General features: G+C 49.3%; 1 protein-coding gene across 6 annotated transcripts in view; it reads left to right on the top strand.

Annotated features, from left to right (window-relative positions):
* The window catches only part of PAX2 (paired box 2), an 85,365-nt gene extending 83,288 nt beyond the window's left edge, over nucleotides 1–2,077 (top strand). For 2 of the 6 annotated variants that reach the window (XM_040991815.1, XM_040991812.1), the window contains exons 10-11: nucleotides 1,148–1,234; nucleotides 1,655–2,058. In XM_040991815.1, the coding sequence (XP_040847749.1) occupies nucleotides 1,148–1,234; nucleotides 1,655–1,731 (164 nt within the window). In that variant the 3' untranslated portion in view covers nucleotides 1,732–2,058. Of the gene's footprint in view, nucleotides 1–1,147; nucleotides 1,235–1,654 lie in introns of all 6 variants that reach the window. The other 4 variants (XM_040991814.1, XM_040991811.1, XM_040991817.1 and 1 more) reach the window with 3 other exon arrangements.
* The last annotated feature ends 18,422 nt before the right edge of the window (nucleotides 2,078–20,499 follow it).

The following is a 20,499-nucleotide window of genomic DNA, read 5'->3' as shown; positions in this document are numbered from 1 at the left end:
CCTGTCCAGCTCTGGGGGAGGGAAGGGAGAAGCATTGTCTTAGGTTTGGTTCCCTGAGGAAAGGTCCCAGCCGCGAGCAGGTGGATGCTGGAGGAGGTCTGGGGGAGGGGAAGGAGAGGGACTGGGGAGTCTGAAGGGAGGTGGGGAAGAGGGGAGCCGCAGAGAGCTCATGGTGGCAAGGGGGGAGTCGTTAAACAGAATCTAGTGCTGATGAGGAAATTACACTTGTTTCATTAGCGATGGGGAAGGAGATAGCTCAGTTCCTCTTGGTCACAGTTGAGCTCAGAAGCTCATTATCCTGCTGCACGCATGCTTTCCCTCCTCGTCAATAAACAGGCTTTCCAGTGGCTGCATCCCCCACCCCCACCCAGCTCTGGCTCCGAAAGGGGCCCCTTCTCCTCTACTTAACCCGCGGTTAGGGATCACTGTAAACAGTCTGGGGTCATCACACAGGAGCAAGGGCGAGGGGAAACCCCCAGGCCTGCCCTTTCTCCCGCCAGAGGGAGGGGGGCAGCTTCCGAAGGCTCCCAGCCCATGGGGTCCTGGGCTCACCGCTGGCAGACCGGTGGGCAGTGCCACCTGCGCCTGACCACCTCCTCTGCTGGCTGGGTAGCCCACGTGTTGAACCTCTGGAGCAAAAGGAGGGAGGGGCGTGTTCCCCAGCAGAATCCCCCACCTCATGTTCTGGTACCACACTGAGATGCCATTCTTAGGGCTTTCTGGGACAAACTGTCCCTAGAGCTTTTCTCTGCCACCCTGCTCCACTGCCACCCCCATGGGACTCTGTCTTCTAAAAACAGTCTGTCCATTACAGTGGCCCTTGGCCTCCAGAGCAGCAGGGAGACAGTGCTGGGGGATCCTAAGGGATCCTTCCTGCAATCCTGGAAGCCCCCATTCCCCAGGCCAGTATCACCGGCAAGCCCCTCCACGCTGGTGTGCGCAAGGTGTGTGGGCACTTCCTGCCTCTTCCCCCAAACAGCTGTGGGAATGGCCCCACCTCCGCCCAGCGGTCCCCAGGGACAGCCTGACACGTGTGCCCTTTATGTCCCCGGACAGGTCAGGGTGGAGGTAGGGTGATGGTTGGGAAGCTGCGGGTCCAGCTGGTCAGATGCCCAGGGCCTGATCTTTACTCCCTCACCTTTGGCAGGGAGCGAATTCTCCGGCAATCCCTACAGCCACCCCCAGTACACCGCCTACAATGAGGCTTGGAGATTCAGCAACCCCGCCTTACTAAGTGAGTAACGCCACCTTGAAGCCCGCCAGCTCTGCAGGGCTGCCTCTGGACACGGATCCTCACTCCCTTGGTGATCCGATTTGGGGGGAGATGGACAAGGCCAGACCAGGCACACGCTCCTGAGTTTTGCTCAGTGCCTCCCTCCCGTCCCTTCCTCACCCTCCCGGGTCGCTGGAAGCTCCAAGCCCCCTTAGATCCCACACAGAATACACAGCTGGGCTACACCCATCGTTTACGCCCTCTCTGCCCCCGCCCCCTGCGGCCCAGCCCAGGCCTTCCTGCCAGGATCTGGCCTGCCCCCAGCCTGGGGACGTCTTTGTGTTTTTTTTTTTTTTGCTTTTCTTTCCTTTTTTTTTTTTTCTTTTTTTTTTTCTGTTTGTCCTCTCACCCAGCCCATTCTTCTCCTGTGTTAACTTCCAGGTTCCCCTTATTATTATAGTGCCGCCCCCCGGGGCTCCGCCCCTGCCGCTGCTGCCGCTGCCTATGACCGCCACTAGTTACCGCGGGGACCACATCAAGCTGCAGGCCGACAGCTTCGGCCTCCACATCGTCCCTGTCTGACTGCCTGCCCAGGAGGCAGGGAGGACCTACGCGACACGACGCCTCCCCGCCGCCGCCCCAGCCCCATCCTGACCCCAAAGATCCCCCCCTAGTCCCCAGCGCAGCCCTTCACGTCACCCGGGTGGAAGGCTGGACAGGACGGGTGGAGTCGCGGGTGGGACGCTCAGGCCCTGGGCCCGCAGCCCCCATCCCCACCCGCCGCGCCTCCCCGCCTGTCTGGACTGCGTGGCGCCTGGAGGAGGGACCCCAGCCCAGCTCCACCACCGCCCGCACGCCGGCTACATTCCTGTGATACACAATCAGCGCGGACCGCAGCGCGGCCGAGCCTCGGAGCAGCCCGGCAGCAGCCCAGCTCGGGCGCCCGGGAGGCTCTGCTGGGGGAGCTGGGCAGAGGAAATGAAGGACAAAAAGACTTCACGCATTGGAGGAACAGTCCCCCATGCTGAACCCTCGCTCAACCTGCTTTACACCCCGCGCCAGCCGGACTGTCCCGACCCCGCGCCGCCTGCCCGGGGTTGGGTGTTGGGGGGAGTTGCCCCGCGAAGGTGGAACATTGGCGTGGTGGGGGTCGCTCTCCAGGGTCGAGCTGTGGGGACATCGGGTCTTCCCAAGTTGGAAGCCAGCAGCCGGCCCCGGCGGAGCTCCGTTAGGCCTACTGCGCCCGGACTGCCCGGCTCCCCGACGCGCGCGGCACCTCTGGTTACACGACCCGACCTCAGCCACACTCGCCCCTACCTCAGCGTCTCTACCTTCTGCAGCCCCCCTGTTTCCCCTCCTGCTGTCCTTGGCCCGCCGCCGCCGTACCACGACTTCCATGTCGCCGGCTCCGGCCCGCCTGCGGCACAGCTGGCCAGTCCCCGTAGGCCATGCGCAGTCCTTCTCAGGGGCAGGTGCCGGCGGGTCCCTCCCGCGACACAGACTCTCAGAAGCCCACCGCCGTAGCAGCGGGACCCCGAACCGGTGTGTGAGCCTCTGCCGGGTGCAAGAGGGGGCTGCCCACGCCACTCACCCCCCCCCCAACTCCACCCCTCTGCCTCTGGCCGGATCACATCAGAACCGCAAAGAAAAAAAAAAATGTCTCCATGTATTTAATATGAGGATCGCTGCAAAGAAAAAAAAAAAAAAAGCAACAGAAGCCCATCAGGCTGCTGCTGGGTGGAAAGTCGGTGTGTGTCGCGTCAAGGCGAAGCCCTGTACATAGCCCGCCCCTCGGCCCCGCCCGTAGCCCCCCGCCACCCGCCCGCCTGCCCGCCCTGCCTGTACTTGCGCCCCACTAGACCGTCTGCGCCGAGGGAAAGGGACGCAGCCACACGCCCACTCGAGCACAGCACGTCCTGGGGGAGGGGGCATTTTTTTATGTTACTTTGAAAAATGACGAAAAGAAATCTCTATGCAAAATGACGAACATGGTCCCGTGGACTGCTCTCGCCTGTTTTGTTGGCTATTTCTCTGTAATTCCGTGTTTTCGCTCTCCTCACTCGCTCCCCTTTGCTTCTCTCTCCCCCGTCTGTCTCTCCCCGTCTCTGTCTCTCTCGTGTCTCTGTCTCAACTCCCCTCCTCCCTCGCTCCTCCCCCCATCCGCACCCCGACCGGTCTAGTCGGCTAGATCGGGAGGTGGCGGTTCTGCCCCGGGGCGGGGGGCACCCCAGCGCCTCGCGCGCCCCGGCGACCCCTGCCTCGTCCCACCCTGTAGTTGCTCTCTTGGTAGCGGCGATGCGCCCTGCATGTCTCCTCACCCGTGGATCGTGACGACTCGAAATAACAGAAACAAAGTCAATAAACGTGAAAATAAATAAATAAAAATCCTTGAACAAATATGAAAAGGCTTGGAGTCCTGGCCCAGCTCTCTCTCCCTCTTGGAGCTTTTTTATTTGAAAAGAAAAGCGAGAAAGGAGAACAGTTGAAGGTGACTGTTGAAGGTGCACCCCTGTCCGGCTCCAGTGGGCCGGAGGGCGGCGGCCAGTACCCGGAGGCTCCGCCGGGCTGGCCAGGCAGGAGCTGGGACCCACTACCAGTGCAGATCTCCTGGGCCACTTTCAGCGCGTCAGCTTTTTTTTTTTTTTGTGCACATGAAAAATAAATACTAATAAATAATAAAATTTTGTATGTTACTTCCCATGGCTCCAGGTTTCTCTCTCCCTGCTTCCGGGCCTCTCCTTGCCCTGGTAGCTCCTCGGTAATCCTCTCAACGACCTTCCCGAATGCATTCCCACTGTGACCCCTTTGCCAAGATCCCCTGGGAGACGACAGGTGGACGCTGGCAAAAGCCCAGACCGCCTGCCTCCCCGCAGCCACCTTCCCACACCCACCCCATCTGGGGACCAGGCGTTTTCTCTCTAGTCCGTGCCATACAGATCCTGCGGGACCGCCACTCAGCCCATGCCAGATTTAGGCTCTCCAAATGCCAGGTGTAAGGCACGCTCCACCTGGGTGCAGAGTCCGCCCTCTAGTCTCCCTCCCTCTGCTCTCCAGTGGGCTCCCGTGCGTACTAGCGCGGCAACAATTTAATTTCGAGTTTGCGTCGGATCTCGATCTCGGAGACCTGACGCTGCCCCAAGTTCAGCGCTTTGCATTTATTTCTGCGCGCTGACAGGCACCTGTCCTACGGAGATAAGGGAAGTGTCTCCTGCCACCTCATATAGCCCAGCCCACTCTATCTGCAACCCTGGGACTGCTACCCACGTCCTGCTCACGGTGGTGTCTCAGGAGGTGCACAGGTGCCTCTGCAGGTCCGGAGGCTGGTCAGTGGCTTGCTGTATGGATATGTATTTCTCTGCAATTGCGTGGGTCCCTGGGTAGTTCTGAGGGTGCACAGTGGACGTGTCTTTTTAGATGTGCTTGTTACTCGTGCCCATGAGTCCTTCTGTCTTTGGTCCTGCTTGGGGGAGCAATATCATGATCATCCAGGGTTGTCATTGCATCACAGTCACCTGGACCCATCCCTGGTCCAGTGCTTCAGCAACCTGCCCTGCTAACCTTCCCACATCCTTGCCAGCACAAAGACCCCACCTCCTATTTGATTTCCAACCTGGGAGAATTTTCCTCTTTGCCCCAGGAAGTACCCCACTCCACTTCCATTTCAGGGTCCTCCCTCTTGGAAGGCTCTTCAAGCTCTGAGTTACCAGGGATGTCTGGGGTGGAAAGGTAGGACAGTGGGGTGAGGGTGTGAGCAGGGTATCCCTGACACTTCCTCTCTCCAGAACTCCAGAGGTTTTCTCCCCATTCAGACTTAGTAGCATCAGCCCACCTCAGCAGAATAGGCAGGGGCCTTAAGAAACCAGCTTAAGGTCCTTGCCCTTCCCCAGCCCTCCTTACCCTGTCTCCTCCCCACGACCCATCTCAGCAAAGGGCATCCTACCTAGTACTATTCATCTTGACCAGCAGTCTGCTAGCAGGTTCAAATCACGGTGGCCCCACTTCCCATCCAGCTCCCTGCTTGTGGCCTGGAAAAGCAGTCAAGGACGGCCCAAAGCCTATGGATCCTGCACTTGCGTGGGAAACCCAGAAGAGGCTCCTGGCTACTGGCTTTGGATCAGTGCAGCTCCAGCCATTGTGGCCACTTGGGGAGTGAATCATCAGATGGAAGATCTTCCTCTCTATGTATCTGACTTTCCAATAAAAATAAAATAAATCTTTAAAAAAAATAGAAGACTAATCTTCAGACTTCTCTGGTCCTACGGTCTGATAGTACCAAGAATTCTGTCTGTGTACTTGTAACATGTTTACTAATTTACAAACTCCATAAAATTACTGTGGAGCTATTATAAATTTTATGTGACACTAATGGAAAAGGAATGAGATTGAGATGTATAGACATTTTATTCTCCCACACAAATGGATTATCTCACACCCCCAGAAAAGCTGCACCCCACTTTGACCATCCAACTTGGACCTCACAAAAGCCTAGCACAATAAGAACCCTTGACTATGGCCCGATGCCCAGAGAAGCCCTTGGGGCCCTGGGTGGGCTAGGACTGGCTGGGATAGCCCAGTGCAGCCTGCCTTTGTCATCTGTAGTAGGTGTCTCCCCCCAGCATCTGGCTTTGCTGCCATCTTCCCTACTCCTAGACATGGAGCCCAGCCCAGCCCAGTCCATCAAGTTGGGAGCGAAGGCCTCCCGCATGGGTCCCAGACAACCTCTCATCTGTTTCTGGTCTTACATGAAATTGGACAGCAAGGACCCCACTCTTGACAGAGACCACTTCTGCCCGGAGGTTCTTATGTTGGGTCCTCTTGAAATGATGACTACAGGTCAGAATTACTCTGAGGACCCTGAAACATGCTCTACAGCCCTTAGCTGGTTTCCTGTTCTACCTGGAGCCCCATTCCAGCACCCCAGAGAGAAGGCCATTTCCTAGCTGCAGTTTCCCCAGGACTCGTTTTTTAAATTTACTTTTACTTAAAGATGTATTTATTGTTATTGGAAAGTCAGATCCACAGAGAGAGGAAGAGACAGAAAAGAAGATCTTTTGTGAGCCTATTCGCTAGCCAAGTGGCTGCAATGACTGGAGCTGCTCTGATCCGAAGCCAGGAGCCAGGAATTTCTTCCAGGTCTCCCACACAGGTACAGAGTCCCAAGGCTTTGGGTCATCCTCAACTGCTTTTCCAGGCCACAAACAGAGAACTGGATGGGAAACAGGGCAGCTAGAACATGAATTGGTGCTCATTTGGCATCCCAGCACATGCAAGGCAAGTACTTTATGGCCACTAGGCTATTGCACCGGGCCCTCCAGGACTCTCTTTGAACCTACCAGTCTCGCTTCATCCCATCTCCACAGGGTTCCTGGCTGAGGGGCACCAAGGATGACAGACACGGGGCGGGGGAGAGAGAGAGAGAGAGAGAGGAAGGAAGGAAGGAAGGAAGGAAGGAAAGAAGGAAGCAAGGAAGGAAGGATGTCCTGGGCTGGGCTGAGGCAACAGTGAGAATAGAAATGTGATGACATGAAAATGAAACAGTTCCACTGTGTCTGAACACCAGGCAATGGAGGGACAGGAGATGAAGCTTAAATCTGGTCAGTAGCCAGCAGGTAGGGGATGTTGTCAAAGAGTACCTGTCATTCACACAGTGCCTTGAAGAAATCTCTGTCACCCTAGCCATCTCCTACCCATGAAGACAACACATTTGTAGCCATGACTGTCATTGGTACAGAATGGGGCTCAGGCACATATCCACTCTGAACTCATCAACCCTCCCCTCTCGAGAAACAGAACTGCAAAGCATGGAGAGAACAGGGCTTTTAACATGAAGGGCAAGGGCTGAGGGAGGCCTTGCCGTGGATTCCCTAGTCCTCATGGCAGCAATAGATGGCTCCATTCTACCAGGCACTCAAGCCAAACCACAAATCTTCGCTGACTTTGGCATCCCGCATCTGACCCATTAGCAAAACCAGACTGTGCTGCCTTTAACATAAATCCAGAACATGACCACTCCCAGCTTCCTACATTGTGCTGTCCTGGCCCAAGCCACCTTGACCCTTTACCTGGCCTTGGGAAACAAAACTGTCACGGGTCTTTCTGCTTCCACCTTCGTCTCCCTCCAGCAGCAAGAAAGCCTCGAAAGTGAACAGATGCGTACCCTCTTTGCTCAGGAGCCTGCCACAGCGCCCCATCTCCCTCAGAGACTGTCAGGATCCCACACAGATCTTCAAGGTTCTCCGGGTTCCTGCATCCCTGTGGCCGCTCCACTGACTTCCCATTCTTTTACTTAGCCCCCTGGTATCACAGCCTGCTGCCACCCGAGCCCTGTGTGCTTCAGTCTCATCAAGTCCACATTCGCCCAGGAATTTGCACTTGTATCTTTGCCTGGCCAGCTCCCCTCACCAGACAGCTGTGTGACTGTTCCCTCACTTCCTTAAGGTCTCTCCTCCAATATAACCTTGTCAGCAGGGCCTTCCCTCCTTAACCAGAACAGCACAGTCCCCACCGCACTGCTCCCTGCCTCACTTCTCACTGCCCACCACCAACTGAGAGATTATAACTGGTCTGTGTCCTGGCCTCTGCTCCTTGAATGTCAACTCCAAGAGAGCAGGTGTGTGTGTGTGTGTGTTCTGTTCACTGCTCAATCCCATTGTCCAGCACAGTTCTTGCCACACAGCAGGTGTCCAATAAACAGAGGGACAAACAGAATGAAAGGAAAGAATCATGAATAAACAGGAGGGGGGAAACATGGGAGGAGCCCTCAGCCAAGTGCAGCAGGATGGTCCACAGAGGGTGCTGAATCACTGACGTAAGGAGGTTCCAGGGAACAGGGGCTATTCCTGTCCTGCACTAAACTCCTCCAGTAATTCCCATCGAGCCTGAGTGACTGCCTTATCATATGACACTCAACAGTTCTCCTGTACCTGCCCTACCCACCTCTGCCATAATCCTATACGGTTTTCATGAAGCTGTCAATCAAAGTGTCCCTTCAGCTCCTGATTCCAGGCCTGTGACCCAGATCTGAGCAAAAAGTATCTTGTAGCCCACCTACAGTGTCCAGACCTCAAGTGAAACCATGGGATTCTATGCTAGGAGTCATGATGGCATATGGAAAGCACCAGAATCTCATCTTCATGGGTATGAGCTGCAGTGGTGAGGGGTTAGGGTCGCGGGGGACCCCCCACCAACTCCACCCCGTGGAGAATGCTTACCTGAGGGTAGAAATCTACTCAGCAGCAAGTAGCTCAAGCAGCATGGGAGCAGGGCTAAGCGCCCAGGCAGCCTGAGCGCGGAGGCCCTTCTGAGCCGCTGGGGCAGGCTAGGCCTGAACAAGACCTACTTGTGGACTCCCAAGATCATAAGCCCATTTCTGTGTTCTCTATTCTTTTGGCTTAATGCAAATATGTTAAGCGTCTGTCACATGCAATTTTTAAAAAATCTGACTTAAAACATTCTGGAGGCTCAGCATTGTGGTGCAACAAGTTTAGCGGCTGCTTGTAATGCCTGCATCCCATGTCGGAGTGCTTGAGGTTGAGTCTCACCTCCACTTCCTACTGAGCTTCTTGCTCATGTACCGGGAAGCAGCAGACAACAATCACGGGGGAGACCACTGGCGCTCCTGGCTCCTGGCTTTGGACCGGCTATACTTGGGCTGTTGCGGCTACTTGGGGAGTGAACCAGCAGATGGAAAATCTTTCTCTTTGTATCTCCTTCTCTCTGTAAATCTGACTTTCCAGTAAAAATAAAACAACAACAACAACAAAAAAGTCAGAATCTAATTAATGGTTGTTCTTGAGCCGGTAACAGTATAGATGAGGGTGGGGTAAGAGTGAGACTTCTGTGAGGATTTTAATTTCTAGAATCTAACCTACTTTTAATGGAAATATTTAAATTTATAAAATAGAGACAACCAGGTCTTGACACGTATAGAATTGATTGTTACATAAATAAAGCAGAGGTTGGCTTTTTTTGTTTTTGATCCTATGACTAAGGGAATGACCTTGGATGTGGGGCATGGGGGCACCTGGTAACCTCCAATGCAGCAGAGGGCCACTGCAAGTCTGTGGGATGACCAGTGGGGGTGGCTAAAACCTGAAGAAGTAGGGGATCAAGTGTAAAAGACTTTTCTAGAAAGGAGGTGAACATGGAGAGGCCAAGAGATAGCGTAGTGTGGCCAGCCAGGCCGAGGGCTGGGTGACTGGGACAGAGGTGGGAAGCAGGAGGATGAGGGCGGAGAGAGGGGTTTGGCTATGCAGGAGATGCCTGAGGGGTGGGCAGGGTCAGAGAGGCAGGAAGTAGAGAAATCAATTGGGAAGAGACAGGTCTAAGTGGACAGGGGCATCTCAGCTGCTCAGTGCAGTGGATGGGGAAGAAGCGCTGGATCCAGCCTTGAGAACAGAGGAACCTGGAGGATGCACCCGGGGAATGCTGGACCACTCAGGGCAGGAAGAGCACTGGGCTGCCAGCAGCAGGCAGAGCACAGCTAGGGTGTATCCTCAGCCTCTCCCTTGTCATGCCTCCATCCTGCAGGTCACACAATCAAGCCTGCTGGGCTACACTGCCCTCCACTCATGAACCTGACCCACACCCCCTCCTTCATATGACCTCCCTAGTTGATTGAGCCCAGTCAAGTCTACCATCTGCCCTTACGATTGTGCATGCCCAGGTACTCAGGCAGGGCTTCCACTGCCCTGAGTGGAAGAGCCTACAGCCCTCACTGAGGAATTCCAAGCCAAGGCAGAGTACAAAGCACATGTGTGTGGAGGCATTCCCAAGCTGAGGTCAGCAGCTGGTTCACAGGGTCACAATGTGACCTCTAGTAGGCCCCCCACTCTGTGCGCTTCAGATGTAGAGTCAGGTGCACTCTAGGGCTTCCTGGACAGTCTCTGTGGCTGTGGCTGCCTACTGCAGGTACTCCAGCCCTCTCTGTGACCAGGAGCTTAGGGAAGGCATGGTGAAGTTGGGATGGGCAGGTGCATCCAGATAGAGTGCAGGCCTTGGGAGCTAGAAGAAGAAACACAGGCTCATTTATTTATTGCCTTGTCTCCCATCTAGGACCCAGTACTGCCTTTGCCTACCTCTCTTCCCAGAGGTCTCTGGGAGTAGGAGGCAGATGAATGGCAGCTGGGGAGGACCTATGAGGGTATAAGGCAGGAGAGGGGAGAGAGACAAAGGAAGAAGCTACTTGGGGCCAACTATACTTTCAGGCTCTTCCCCACACCCCCGCCTGCCCAAACCATTCCAATACCCTAATTAGCCAGTCCCTTAGGCCCCAGTTAACCAGGCCGGCTGAGCGCCCAATTCCTTGGGGATTAGCGCCCTTACACCCCAGACTAATCAGTCCTTCACTCCCTGCACCACACACATGCAGAACACATACACACATATACTCACACACATTTCAACACACTCCATTATCCCCTCCCAGAGCCCTAAGCCTAAGTCCAGCCTTCACAGGGTTAACTTTGGGCAGTGTTGAGTTGCCCTCCTGAGGACACTCCAATTTGGGAAGACTGAAGAGTTGGGGTGAGGCCAGAGTTTGGGGGTAGTCCTCTCCACTTAGCAGCTTTCTCTCAAACTTGTGGGATCAGGATGTATGGCAAAGGATGAAGCCATGGTTGGGGTGCTCCATGGTACCCCAAACTCTTGGGGGTAGTGCTTCTCAAGCCCCAGCTATGGTTAATACTCACCCCAACTCAGACCCCCCTCTTCTTATCTTCCTCACCCCCGACACCCGCACTGTCAGCCCAAACACATGATAAATTGCCTTGTCAACCGAATTCATTCAGGGACCAATTAATTCCACAGAAATGAACCAGGAGCCATCAGTGGCGGAAAAACTCGGAGTGCAGGGAGCGGAGGGAGGAGGTGCAGGCACGGGTGGGCGGCAGGGGAGGGGACAGGGAGGCTGGGGAAGTTAGTCTGACAGAAATTGGTCATTTAATGCTTAAGTGCACGCTAGACAGCCCTGTCATCGCCCGCAGCCCCCGTGCGGGATTAATTATCAAAGGAGGAGAGGGCAGCCCAGCCCAGCCCTGCCGTCTGTCACCAATGAAGGCTGGAGTCACCCAGACCTTGGGCCACCCTGGGTCCACTTCCAAGTCTCCAGGCCTCCTGCTCCCCTGACTTCCAGGTCTCCCTGGGCCCAACCTCACATCTTAGACTTTACGCCACATTTAGTCATGCCCTTGCCGTCAGCTAGCACAACCAGGAAGACTTCATCAATCCCTTGACTGGGTTAGGGCAGCCCGTTCCTGTCCCCATCATCGTCACACTCAGCCATCCTGGCTGACTAAGGTGTGGAGTCCAACGCACATTTCTCTAATGCACTGATACTACTCTGAGGCGATACCACCATCCACTCAACTGCTCAAGCTAGGATCATTCCACTCATCCTTGACTCCTCCCTGTCTCCCATCCCTCTCATCCCATCACAGCCCAAATTCTGAGAGTTCAACCTCCCTCCTCCTCCTGGCTCTCCACCACCACCACTCCCATCTCAGCCATCAATAGCTTTCTTTGCTCTCCTGACTTAGGATCTTGCTTATAACTAACAACAGCCTGCCCTGTTTCATCCCTGTCACCGCTTATGCATACAAAAACTTCCAGCTTAACATTCTGGTGGACCACCATAGGCCTGTTGGAGATCAAGCCCAAACTCCTGAGCTTGAATCCCAAGCTGCAAGGCTCCCCACCCTGCCACAGCCCAACCTCCCTCCAGCAAGCCCTCCCTCCCTCTGCTCCAGTCCCATGGGCCTTCCCTTCTGGCCCTTGCACATACACATCTCTCAGCACAGAATATTCCTTCCACCCTGCATTCCCTACCATCTACTTAATGAATACCTAGTCATCCTTCAGATCTCAGATTAAATGTCACTCCCTCCAGGAAGCCATCCCTGACCCCTTGAAATACCTTTCTAGCTCCCAGACTTCCCTATTCATCAACATGTCACCCTGGCAAGTAATTTGTGTGTTGTCTGCATTTTCACCAAAATATTTACTTTTGCAATAGTGGCAAAAGTTCATGTCTCCATCCTCAGGGCCTGGCTTGTAGCATATTTTGGAAGCCATGAGGTGAATGAATCCATCCCGGGCCCATCTTGGCTCTGTATCTGGCCTGACTCAGCAGCCAAGGCCCAGTGTGCCCTGATAGACTGGCTGAGGACATGAGAGAACACTCAGGTCATTGTGAGCCCATCCACTCAGGTCCTTGTGAGTACAAGGGCTGCTTCAGGTAGATACAGGTGAGGGAGAGGCTGCTGAGCACTGGGGCAAGAATGTCCAAGAGAACAGCTACGAGGAGCTACGAAGAGAAAGTGAGCTCTACAGAGACCCAAATTGGCTGAAGGGAAGGTGGACAAACCTGCTGGAAAGGGAGCAGTCCCCAAAGGATATTTATATTGTTGAAAGGTGGTACACTGCAGGTCTTGGATACTAATTGGCTATGAGAGAGGAAAAAAAGAGACCAGCCTGTGATGGGCAATGAAAAGCAGACCAAGTTTGATTGTTTTTTTTACTGCTCTTAGTGAGGGATCATCGACTGTTTCTAAGGGTGGCTAGTCACAAAATTTTAATTTGTGAAGTGAAGTCTAACTGCCATACAGGAAGGAAAACTGAGTTGAAGGGAAACGGAGCCACTCAGAGGATAGTACAGTCATTATAAAAGGGGACAGAGACGAAAAAAAAAAAAAGGGTGGGGACAGAGATGGAGCAACTAAAATTACCTGTGATCCAAGGTCTGTGTTGGGACCCTTAAGGGCCACATGAGAACAAGCTAAGTCATGTGGGTTCCCTTTCCAAGTGTCTGCATCAAGAAGGCCTGGTGATCGCTGCCCTGGGCTAGTGTATCTAGACTTGGCTGCCAACTGGATATGAGATGAGGACAGGGCTGGGACAAGGGTAACAGCCTCCATGGAATGTGTTTCTAGAGGCTGGGTGGTTGGGGCCATGAGCAGAGGTAAGAGGGGAGGAGATGGGGACTAGAAAAAACAAACAAGACTTTGTATACTGAGTATATGCACCTGAGTTTGCCGTGCCTGGGCGTGACGACCAACAGACAGAATTCCAGGGGAGAGAAATGGCTTTGGGATATAAAATTGACAGCTGTAGTCTTCTAACTTACTCACCTAGCCCAAAATTTGCGTTTTTGGTCGGATGGACCTCTCGCACATTAGTAGGGAACTGGATCATGACTCAGGCCAGGACCCATGTGTGATGCCAGCCACTGCAACTGGTGGCTTAACCCTTTTATGCCATAATGCAGACCCTAAGGGTGGATCTCTCAACTAAGCCCCAGGGCTCTGAAACGAAAGCAGAGCACCCTTTGCAAGAAATAAAGAAAGCTTCCTCAGGGCGCAGCAGCAACTTGGACATAGAGTCTGGGATGTTGCAGCCTTGGACAAGAAAGAACTTGGCAAAGAAGTTATGCTGGGAAGGCCAAAAGCAATAGTGGCTTTACAGAGCAGGACACAGCTCGGGGGGAGCAGAATGGAGAGGCTTGAGCCTTGAATCTGAGGGAGGCTTTGTGGTTAAGATACCCATGTGTCACATTGAAGTAGCTGGGTTTGAAGACCAGCTCCGGTGCCTGAATCCAGATTCCTGATCATGTTAACCACAGAAGGCAGCAAAAGCTGGCCACGTAAGAGGCCTAGATTAAGTTCATAGCTGCTAACTGCATCCTCAGCCCGTCCTACATGTTGGGGGCACTAGGGAATGAGTGAGTAGAAAGGAATTATGTGTCTCTCTGTCTCTCAAATAAATTAATTTTAAGACTTAAAGAAGGAAGCAATGCCTGACTACAGCCCTGCTCATATTCAGTGCACTTCACCCAAAATATATCTGCTCCTTCAGGAGCTGAAAGGCAAGACAAATTATGTTTAATATTTGCAAGATTCTTGGAATCATCAAGTCGACAAAAATACAAAAGAAAAAACCAGAAACAATCATAACACAATTGAAAGAAATTCACATTTATCTCACTTTTATCATATGCTGGGCACTATGCCAAAAGCTCTTCCTGAATTATTCGCACTCACCTTGTGAGGAAGGTCTTATTATTTCCCCAGAGAGATGAACATATTTGTCCAAAGTCACATAGCAAATAAAGGGCAGAGTTGGAATTCAAACTCAGACTACTGGCAGGCCATGGGGTCTCTACTTTAAGAAGTGTCAGACAAACCCATGGAACACAAACTAAGGAGCATATAACATGTTCCTACATATGCATTTTGTTAAAAGGTCAATATTAAAATGAATTAAAGTATGTATAACAGGTAAGAATTCATCTAAGAAAGAAGGGCAGAATATGAGCACATAGGTTTACATTTTGCAAAATGGAAAGAATAAACTAAGAAAGGTTTTTAAATGGTCATCAATTGCAGAAGACGGGAAATAGGTGTTGAGAATAAGAAAGAAGTTAGATATCACTGAGGGCAACTTATTTTATAAATGTGGCTTTAAAGCCACATAAATGCCTTTATGTGATAACACAATCAAATCAAACAAATAAGTAATCTTTCAAAAGTCAAAAGTAAAATGAAACAAATGAACCTATCTATTGAGTTAGTGTCATAATCATATGGAGAGAAACTATTTCAACTAATTTAAAATCCAGTAATTGACTCTACACATGTCCCTAGTGGAATATACACTGATAAAGCAAGTTAAGTAGCAAGATTGATGCTCTCAGAGGTTCTTGGTGTGAGAAAAACAGATGGAGGATCATTGAAAATTAGTAAAATCTCCATAGTCCTAAATTTGAATTAGAAGGATCATCAATAACTTTTGATGCAGCTAATTTTTTTAAATGCAGTTCATGGTCTGTCCATTGAAAAGGACAAGAAACTAACCAACTTGCCAGCAATAAACACCTCTGTTCCCCATATTGTGGTCTTTAAATACCACATTGCACTGAGAGAAACCAAGGGCTCCTTGTGGGCCAGCTCTGTAATGATATGGACAAGATGATTCTGACAATCTTGTCATACCAGAAAGCTATCAAACACTGTTAGGGCCATGTCAAAAGGACTTATGCATCAATTAGAGTCCCAAATTGACCAAAGATGAAACAATTGAACATCAATAAGAGTAATACCTGCAACTGATGGAAAATCATCAGATAGATTTAAATCCATGAATGAATAATTATATTTAAAAGAAAAGTCTTATTGATCTTTTTTGAAGAATGCTAGGAAATCAACAAATAAGTGAGACAACTGATAAGAGAAAGAATCAAGCTTTTTCTAGTGTGTTCATTATATGAACTGCGTCTCAGGATAATCACTTAGCAGGTGAGGGGAAGTTTCTCTTTATGGAAGTCTTGCATCCAATAAATGAAAAATAAAGGTCAGATTAGGAATAGTACTTGTGTGTAACCCTAATGTAATAATAAACCTGGATAATGGACATCCATGACTGACAATTTTGCAAAAGAGGGATAAATGCAACTGTTCAACCAAGTGCATGCTGGTTAACATGTCCATGTCCCATATTGGAGTACCTGGGTTCAGGGTTCAGTGTCTAGTGTAAGCAGCCCCCAGGGAGCAGCAGTGACAGCTCAAGCACTCAAGCCATGACACCCACAACGGAGACCCAAGTGGGATTCTGGCCTCCAGGCTCTGGCCCAGTGAAGAAGCAGATGGAAGAGCTCTCCCATGCACACGTGCTCTGGCTCCCTCTCTCCCTTTCTGTCACTCTACCTTCCAAATAATTATTTCTCTTTTTTAAGATTTATTTCTTATTGGAAATGCAGATCAGACTTAAGAGAGAAGGAGAGACAGAAAGATCTTCCTTCCGCTGCAAACAGTGGCTGCAAACAGCTGCAGCTGAGCCCATCTGAAACCAGGAGTCAGGAGCTTCTTCCAGGTCTGCCCCATGGGTGCAGGGTCCCAAGGCTGTGGGTCATCCTCTACTGCTTTCTCAGACCACAAGCAGGGAGCTGGATGGGAAGTGGAGCAACTGGGACACAAACCGGCACCCATATGGGATCCCAGCGCTTACAAGGTGAGGATTTAACCATTGAGCCATTGCACCAGATCCTAAGTAATTAGTTCTAACATGTAAATAAATGCAAAAACTAATTTTTTAACTCCTCTTAAAAAAAGAGAGGCAACATAACATTAGCTGTCTCATGATGAAAATAGAAAACAAATCTATACAGGTAGTAATTCCAGATAAGAAGTTGTCAACCCTGAGTCTAATGAATCCTTGGATAAAACTATCTTTTAATAGAAAATACTGTGGGGGGCCGGCAGCATGGCCTAGTGGCTAAAATCCTTGCCTTGAACGCGCCAGGATCCCATATGGGCGCTGGTTCTAATCCCGGCAGTTCCACTTCCCATCCAGCTCCCTGCTTGTGGCCTGGGAAAGCAGTCGAGGACGGCCCAAAGCCTTGGGACCCTCACCCATGTGGGATACCTGGAAGAAGTTCCTGGATCCTGACTTCGGACCGGCATAGCATAGGCCGTTGCGCTCACTTGGGGAGTGAATCATCGGGCAGAAGATCTTCCTCTCTGTCTCTCCTCCTCTCTGTATATCTGACTTTCCAATAAATAAATAAATCTTAAAAATAAATTTAAAAAAAGAAAGAAAATACTTTGGACAGAAGAACTGGAAGAACTGAAAGGATGCAGTTTGAAATCTGCTGGTTATGAAACTACAGGGAAAATAGCCTAGCTTCTTCAGTAAAGGAATTGAAAGTGAAAGAGGGAAAAAAATGGGTAAACTAAAGCAAACAAATATGTCAGTAAACTATATTTTATTTGAATCCTGCAAGGGATGACAGGGTGAAGAGGAACAGCAGGAGGAGGAGGAATAGAAATAAAAAGAGGAAAATGAAAGGAAGTCATAAGACAACTAAGAATATATAAGTAGGGCCCAGCACAGTGGCTTGATGGTTAAATCCTCTCCTTGCGGACACTGGGATCCCATATGGGTGCTGGTTCTAATCCCAGCTACTCCATTTCCCTCCCAGCTCCTTGTTTGTGGCCTGGGAACACAGTACAGGATGGCCCAAAGCTTTGGGACCCTCCACCTGCATGGGAGACCTCGAAGAAGCTCCTGATTCGTGGCTTATAATCACCATTGCAGCCACTTGGGGAGTGAGCCAGCAGACAGAAGATATTTCTCTTTGTCTCTCCTTCTCTGTTTAAGTCTGCCTTTCCAATAAAAATAAATAAATCTTTAGAATATATATGTGTAACCAGTGGGCAGTATCGTGGTATAGTAGATTAACTGCCACCTATGATTCTGACATGCCATACAGGTGCTGGTTTCAGCCCTGGCTATTCCATTTCTAATCCAACTCCCTGTTAATGTGTTCGGAAAAGCAGCAGAAGATGGCCTCTGCACCCATATGAGAGACCTGGAAAAAGCTCTTGGCTCTTGGATTGAGACTGGCTCAGCCCTAGCCATTGCAACCATTTGGCAAGTGAATCAGCAGCTGGAGTCCGCCCCCTCTCTTTCTGTAACTTTGTCTTTTAAATAAATAAATATTTAAATATTTTAAAAATAGATTATAGATATACAAGTATATATATACATATATGCATTAATTTCTATGGATACCATAGTTTTTCAATATACCAGTGATGTTAAAATTAGTTTAAACTTCTTTAGCTCACAATTATAAAGTGAAAATCTTTCAGATTTAAGTATATAAAACATAAGATTTGCTTTAACATAATCAGGATAATGTCAGTTGTGGGCATGTATGGGGGGAAATCATAACTTGATAATTGGGGCGATTCTGTGGCACAACAAGCTAAGTTGCTGCTCAGGATACTGGAGTGCTGGTGGAAGTTCTGGTTCCTGTGCTTCCGACCCAGCATCCTGCTAATGAGCCTGGAAGCCAGAGGATGGACCAAATGCTTGTATTTCTGCCACTCATGTGGGAGACCAAATGGAGTTCCTGGCTCCTGGCTTCAGTCTAGCTCTGCTCTAGCTGTTACAGGCTTTTAGGGAATATACTAGTGGATGGAAGATCTCTCCATCTCTCTCTCTCTCTCTCTGGCACTCTGCTTTTTGAATAAATGAACCTTTTAAAAATTTATCATTGTTAGAATTGGGTTCATAGCATTAACCTATTTTTAAATAAGGTTTAAAGTTTTTAATAAGGTTTTTAAACCTATATTGAAATAAGCTGGTCAAGTTTGGGAGTCGCCATCTCCCTCATCTTGATTTCCAGAAAACTGGCAGCTAAACCATCCACAACTGTGCAGATCCTTGAGCTGGAGACTCTGAACTGATCATCCCCCAAAAGCCTGTAGATATGGAAAATCGGGGAGTCTCCCACAAAACATCTGGATTTCTACTCTCTCTTCCCTGATGTCCAGGATTCAACAAATCCCAAATACATGTACACAGCTTCCAAGCAATATTACCATGTCTTACTTTTGAGTACTCATTGATAGAAAGAATAAAAATTACTTACAGCAGTTTCATTGAAACAGGTCAAAATTAACTACAACAAGGAAAAAAACTTTGAAGAATCAAAGATATTTCAGGAAAGAGAAGATCTTTAATTAATATCATCAGGTAAATAAATGAAAATCATATCCATGAACAAGAACAGGATATATTTTTGAGTTACATTCAGAAAATAGTAAATTTTTATTCCAAGAAATTAATAAATATGTACATATATTGGGCTATGCAACATTAGAAGAAAAACATTAACAGCTTATCAAGATAAAATTAAGAGAATCATGAAATCATGAAAAAGAGCAGCCACAAAAGTGAAAACTAATAAAGATAACATTTTACTTATCTTTAAATATTTAGTTTGTTTCAAAGGCAGAGTGATAGAGAGGAAGAGAAAGAAAGAGATCCTCTATCTGCTGTATCATTCCCCAGCTGGTTGCAATGGCCAACATTGGTCCAGACCAAAACCTGGAACCAAGAGCCCCATCTGGGTCTCCCACTTGCATGACAGGGGCCCAAATACTTGGGCCATCTTCTGCTGCCTTCCCATATGTGTTAGCAGAAAGCTGGATCATAAGCAACCAGGACTCAAACAACACTCTGATATGAGATGTTAGTGTTTCAGGTGGCAGCTTAGCTCCCTGTGCTACAACACTAGCCCAGGAAAGATAAGATTTTGAAACAGAGAATACAGAAAATTTCAATCTCTGAAAAAAAGAAGACAAAGAAAATAGGAGTAAGGGGCAGATTTTGTGACAGTGAATTAAGCCACCCTTGGGGATGCTAAGTCTTATGTTAGAGTCCTGGCTATATCGCTTTTCATCTAGATCCTTACTGTTGTTCCTGAGAAGAAGCAGACAATGGCTCTAGTACGTAGGCCCCCGTTGCCCACATGTGGGGGATTCAGATAGGATTTCTGACTCCTGGCAACAGCTCTGGCTGTTGAGGCCATTTTGGGGAGTGTACCAATCGATGAAAAATTTGGAGTTTTTTTTCCCCCTCTCTCCTTATCTCTTCCTTTATATTTCTCTCTTTCCCCATCCTTATCAAATAAATACATCTTTTTAACAAAATAAAGTAGAAACAAGTAGATTACCACAAAACAATTTTGTAAATTATCCCAGAAATAAAGTTCATAAATTTTTTTTAGATTGAATGAGACTACTGGATATCCAATACAAGGGATTTACAAAGTGCCAGAACAAAGCACATAATAATTAAATTGTAGAATATCAAGAAAGAAACAGAAGTTTCCTAGAAAGAACGAGGATAAAGAATAATTATTAATTATGACAGTTTAGAAATAAGAATGGCAGCCAACTTCTGAGCAGCAATAATGGAATCTGTAAGGTGATGGAACGACATCTTCAAAGTTCTTAGGAAAAATTATCTGAAATTTAAAATTCTACACCCAGATAAAATATCGATATCAATCAGTTGTAAGATTAAATTAAAGTCATTTTCATTCTGCCAAATTTACCTCTCAAGTATCCTTTCTTTGGAAGAGAATGTTCACTACCAAAAATGGATTTATGGGGCTAGCCCAGTAACTCAGCAGGCTAAGCCTCCACCCTGTGATGCCAGCATTCCAAATGGGAACAGATTCATGTTCTGGCTGCTCCACTTCTGATCCAGCTCTCTGCTTGTGGTCTTGGAAGGAAACAAAGGATGGCCTAAGTCTTTGGGCCCCCTGTATCCATTTGAAGACTCAAAAAGAAGCTCCTGGTTCCTGGCTTCAGATTGGCTCATCTCCACCCAAGTAGCCATTTGGGGAGTAAACCAGCCGATGCAAGACTTTCTCTATCTCTCCATCTATATCTGTAAAATCTTTTAAATTCAAAAAAATAAACCTTTTAAAAATGGATTTT

Source organism: Ochotona curzoniae, unplaced genomic scaffold (genome assembly GCF_017591425.1).
Source record: "Ochotona curzoniae isolate NIBS_2020 unplaced genomic scaffold, NIBS_Ocur_1.0 contig_66, whole genome shotgun sequence".
NCBI classification, from domain to species: domain Eukaryota; kingdom Metazoa; phylum Chordata; class Mammalia; order Lagomorpha; family Ochotonidae; genus Ochotona; species Ochotona curzoniae.
Note: the sequence above shows the minus strand (reverse complement) of the source record. Positions and strands in the feature narration are given on the sequence as shown.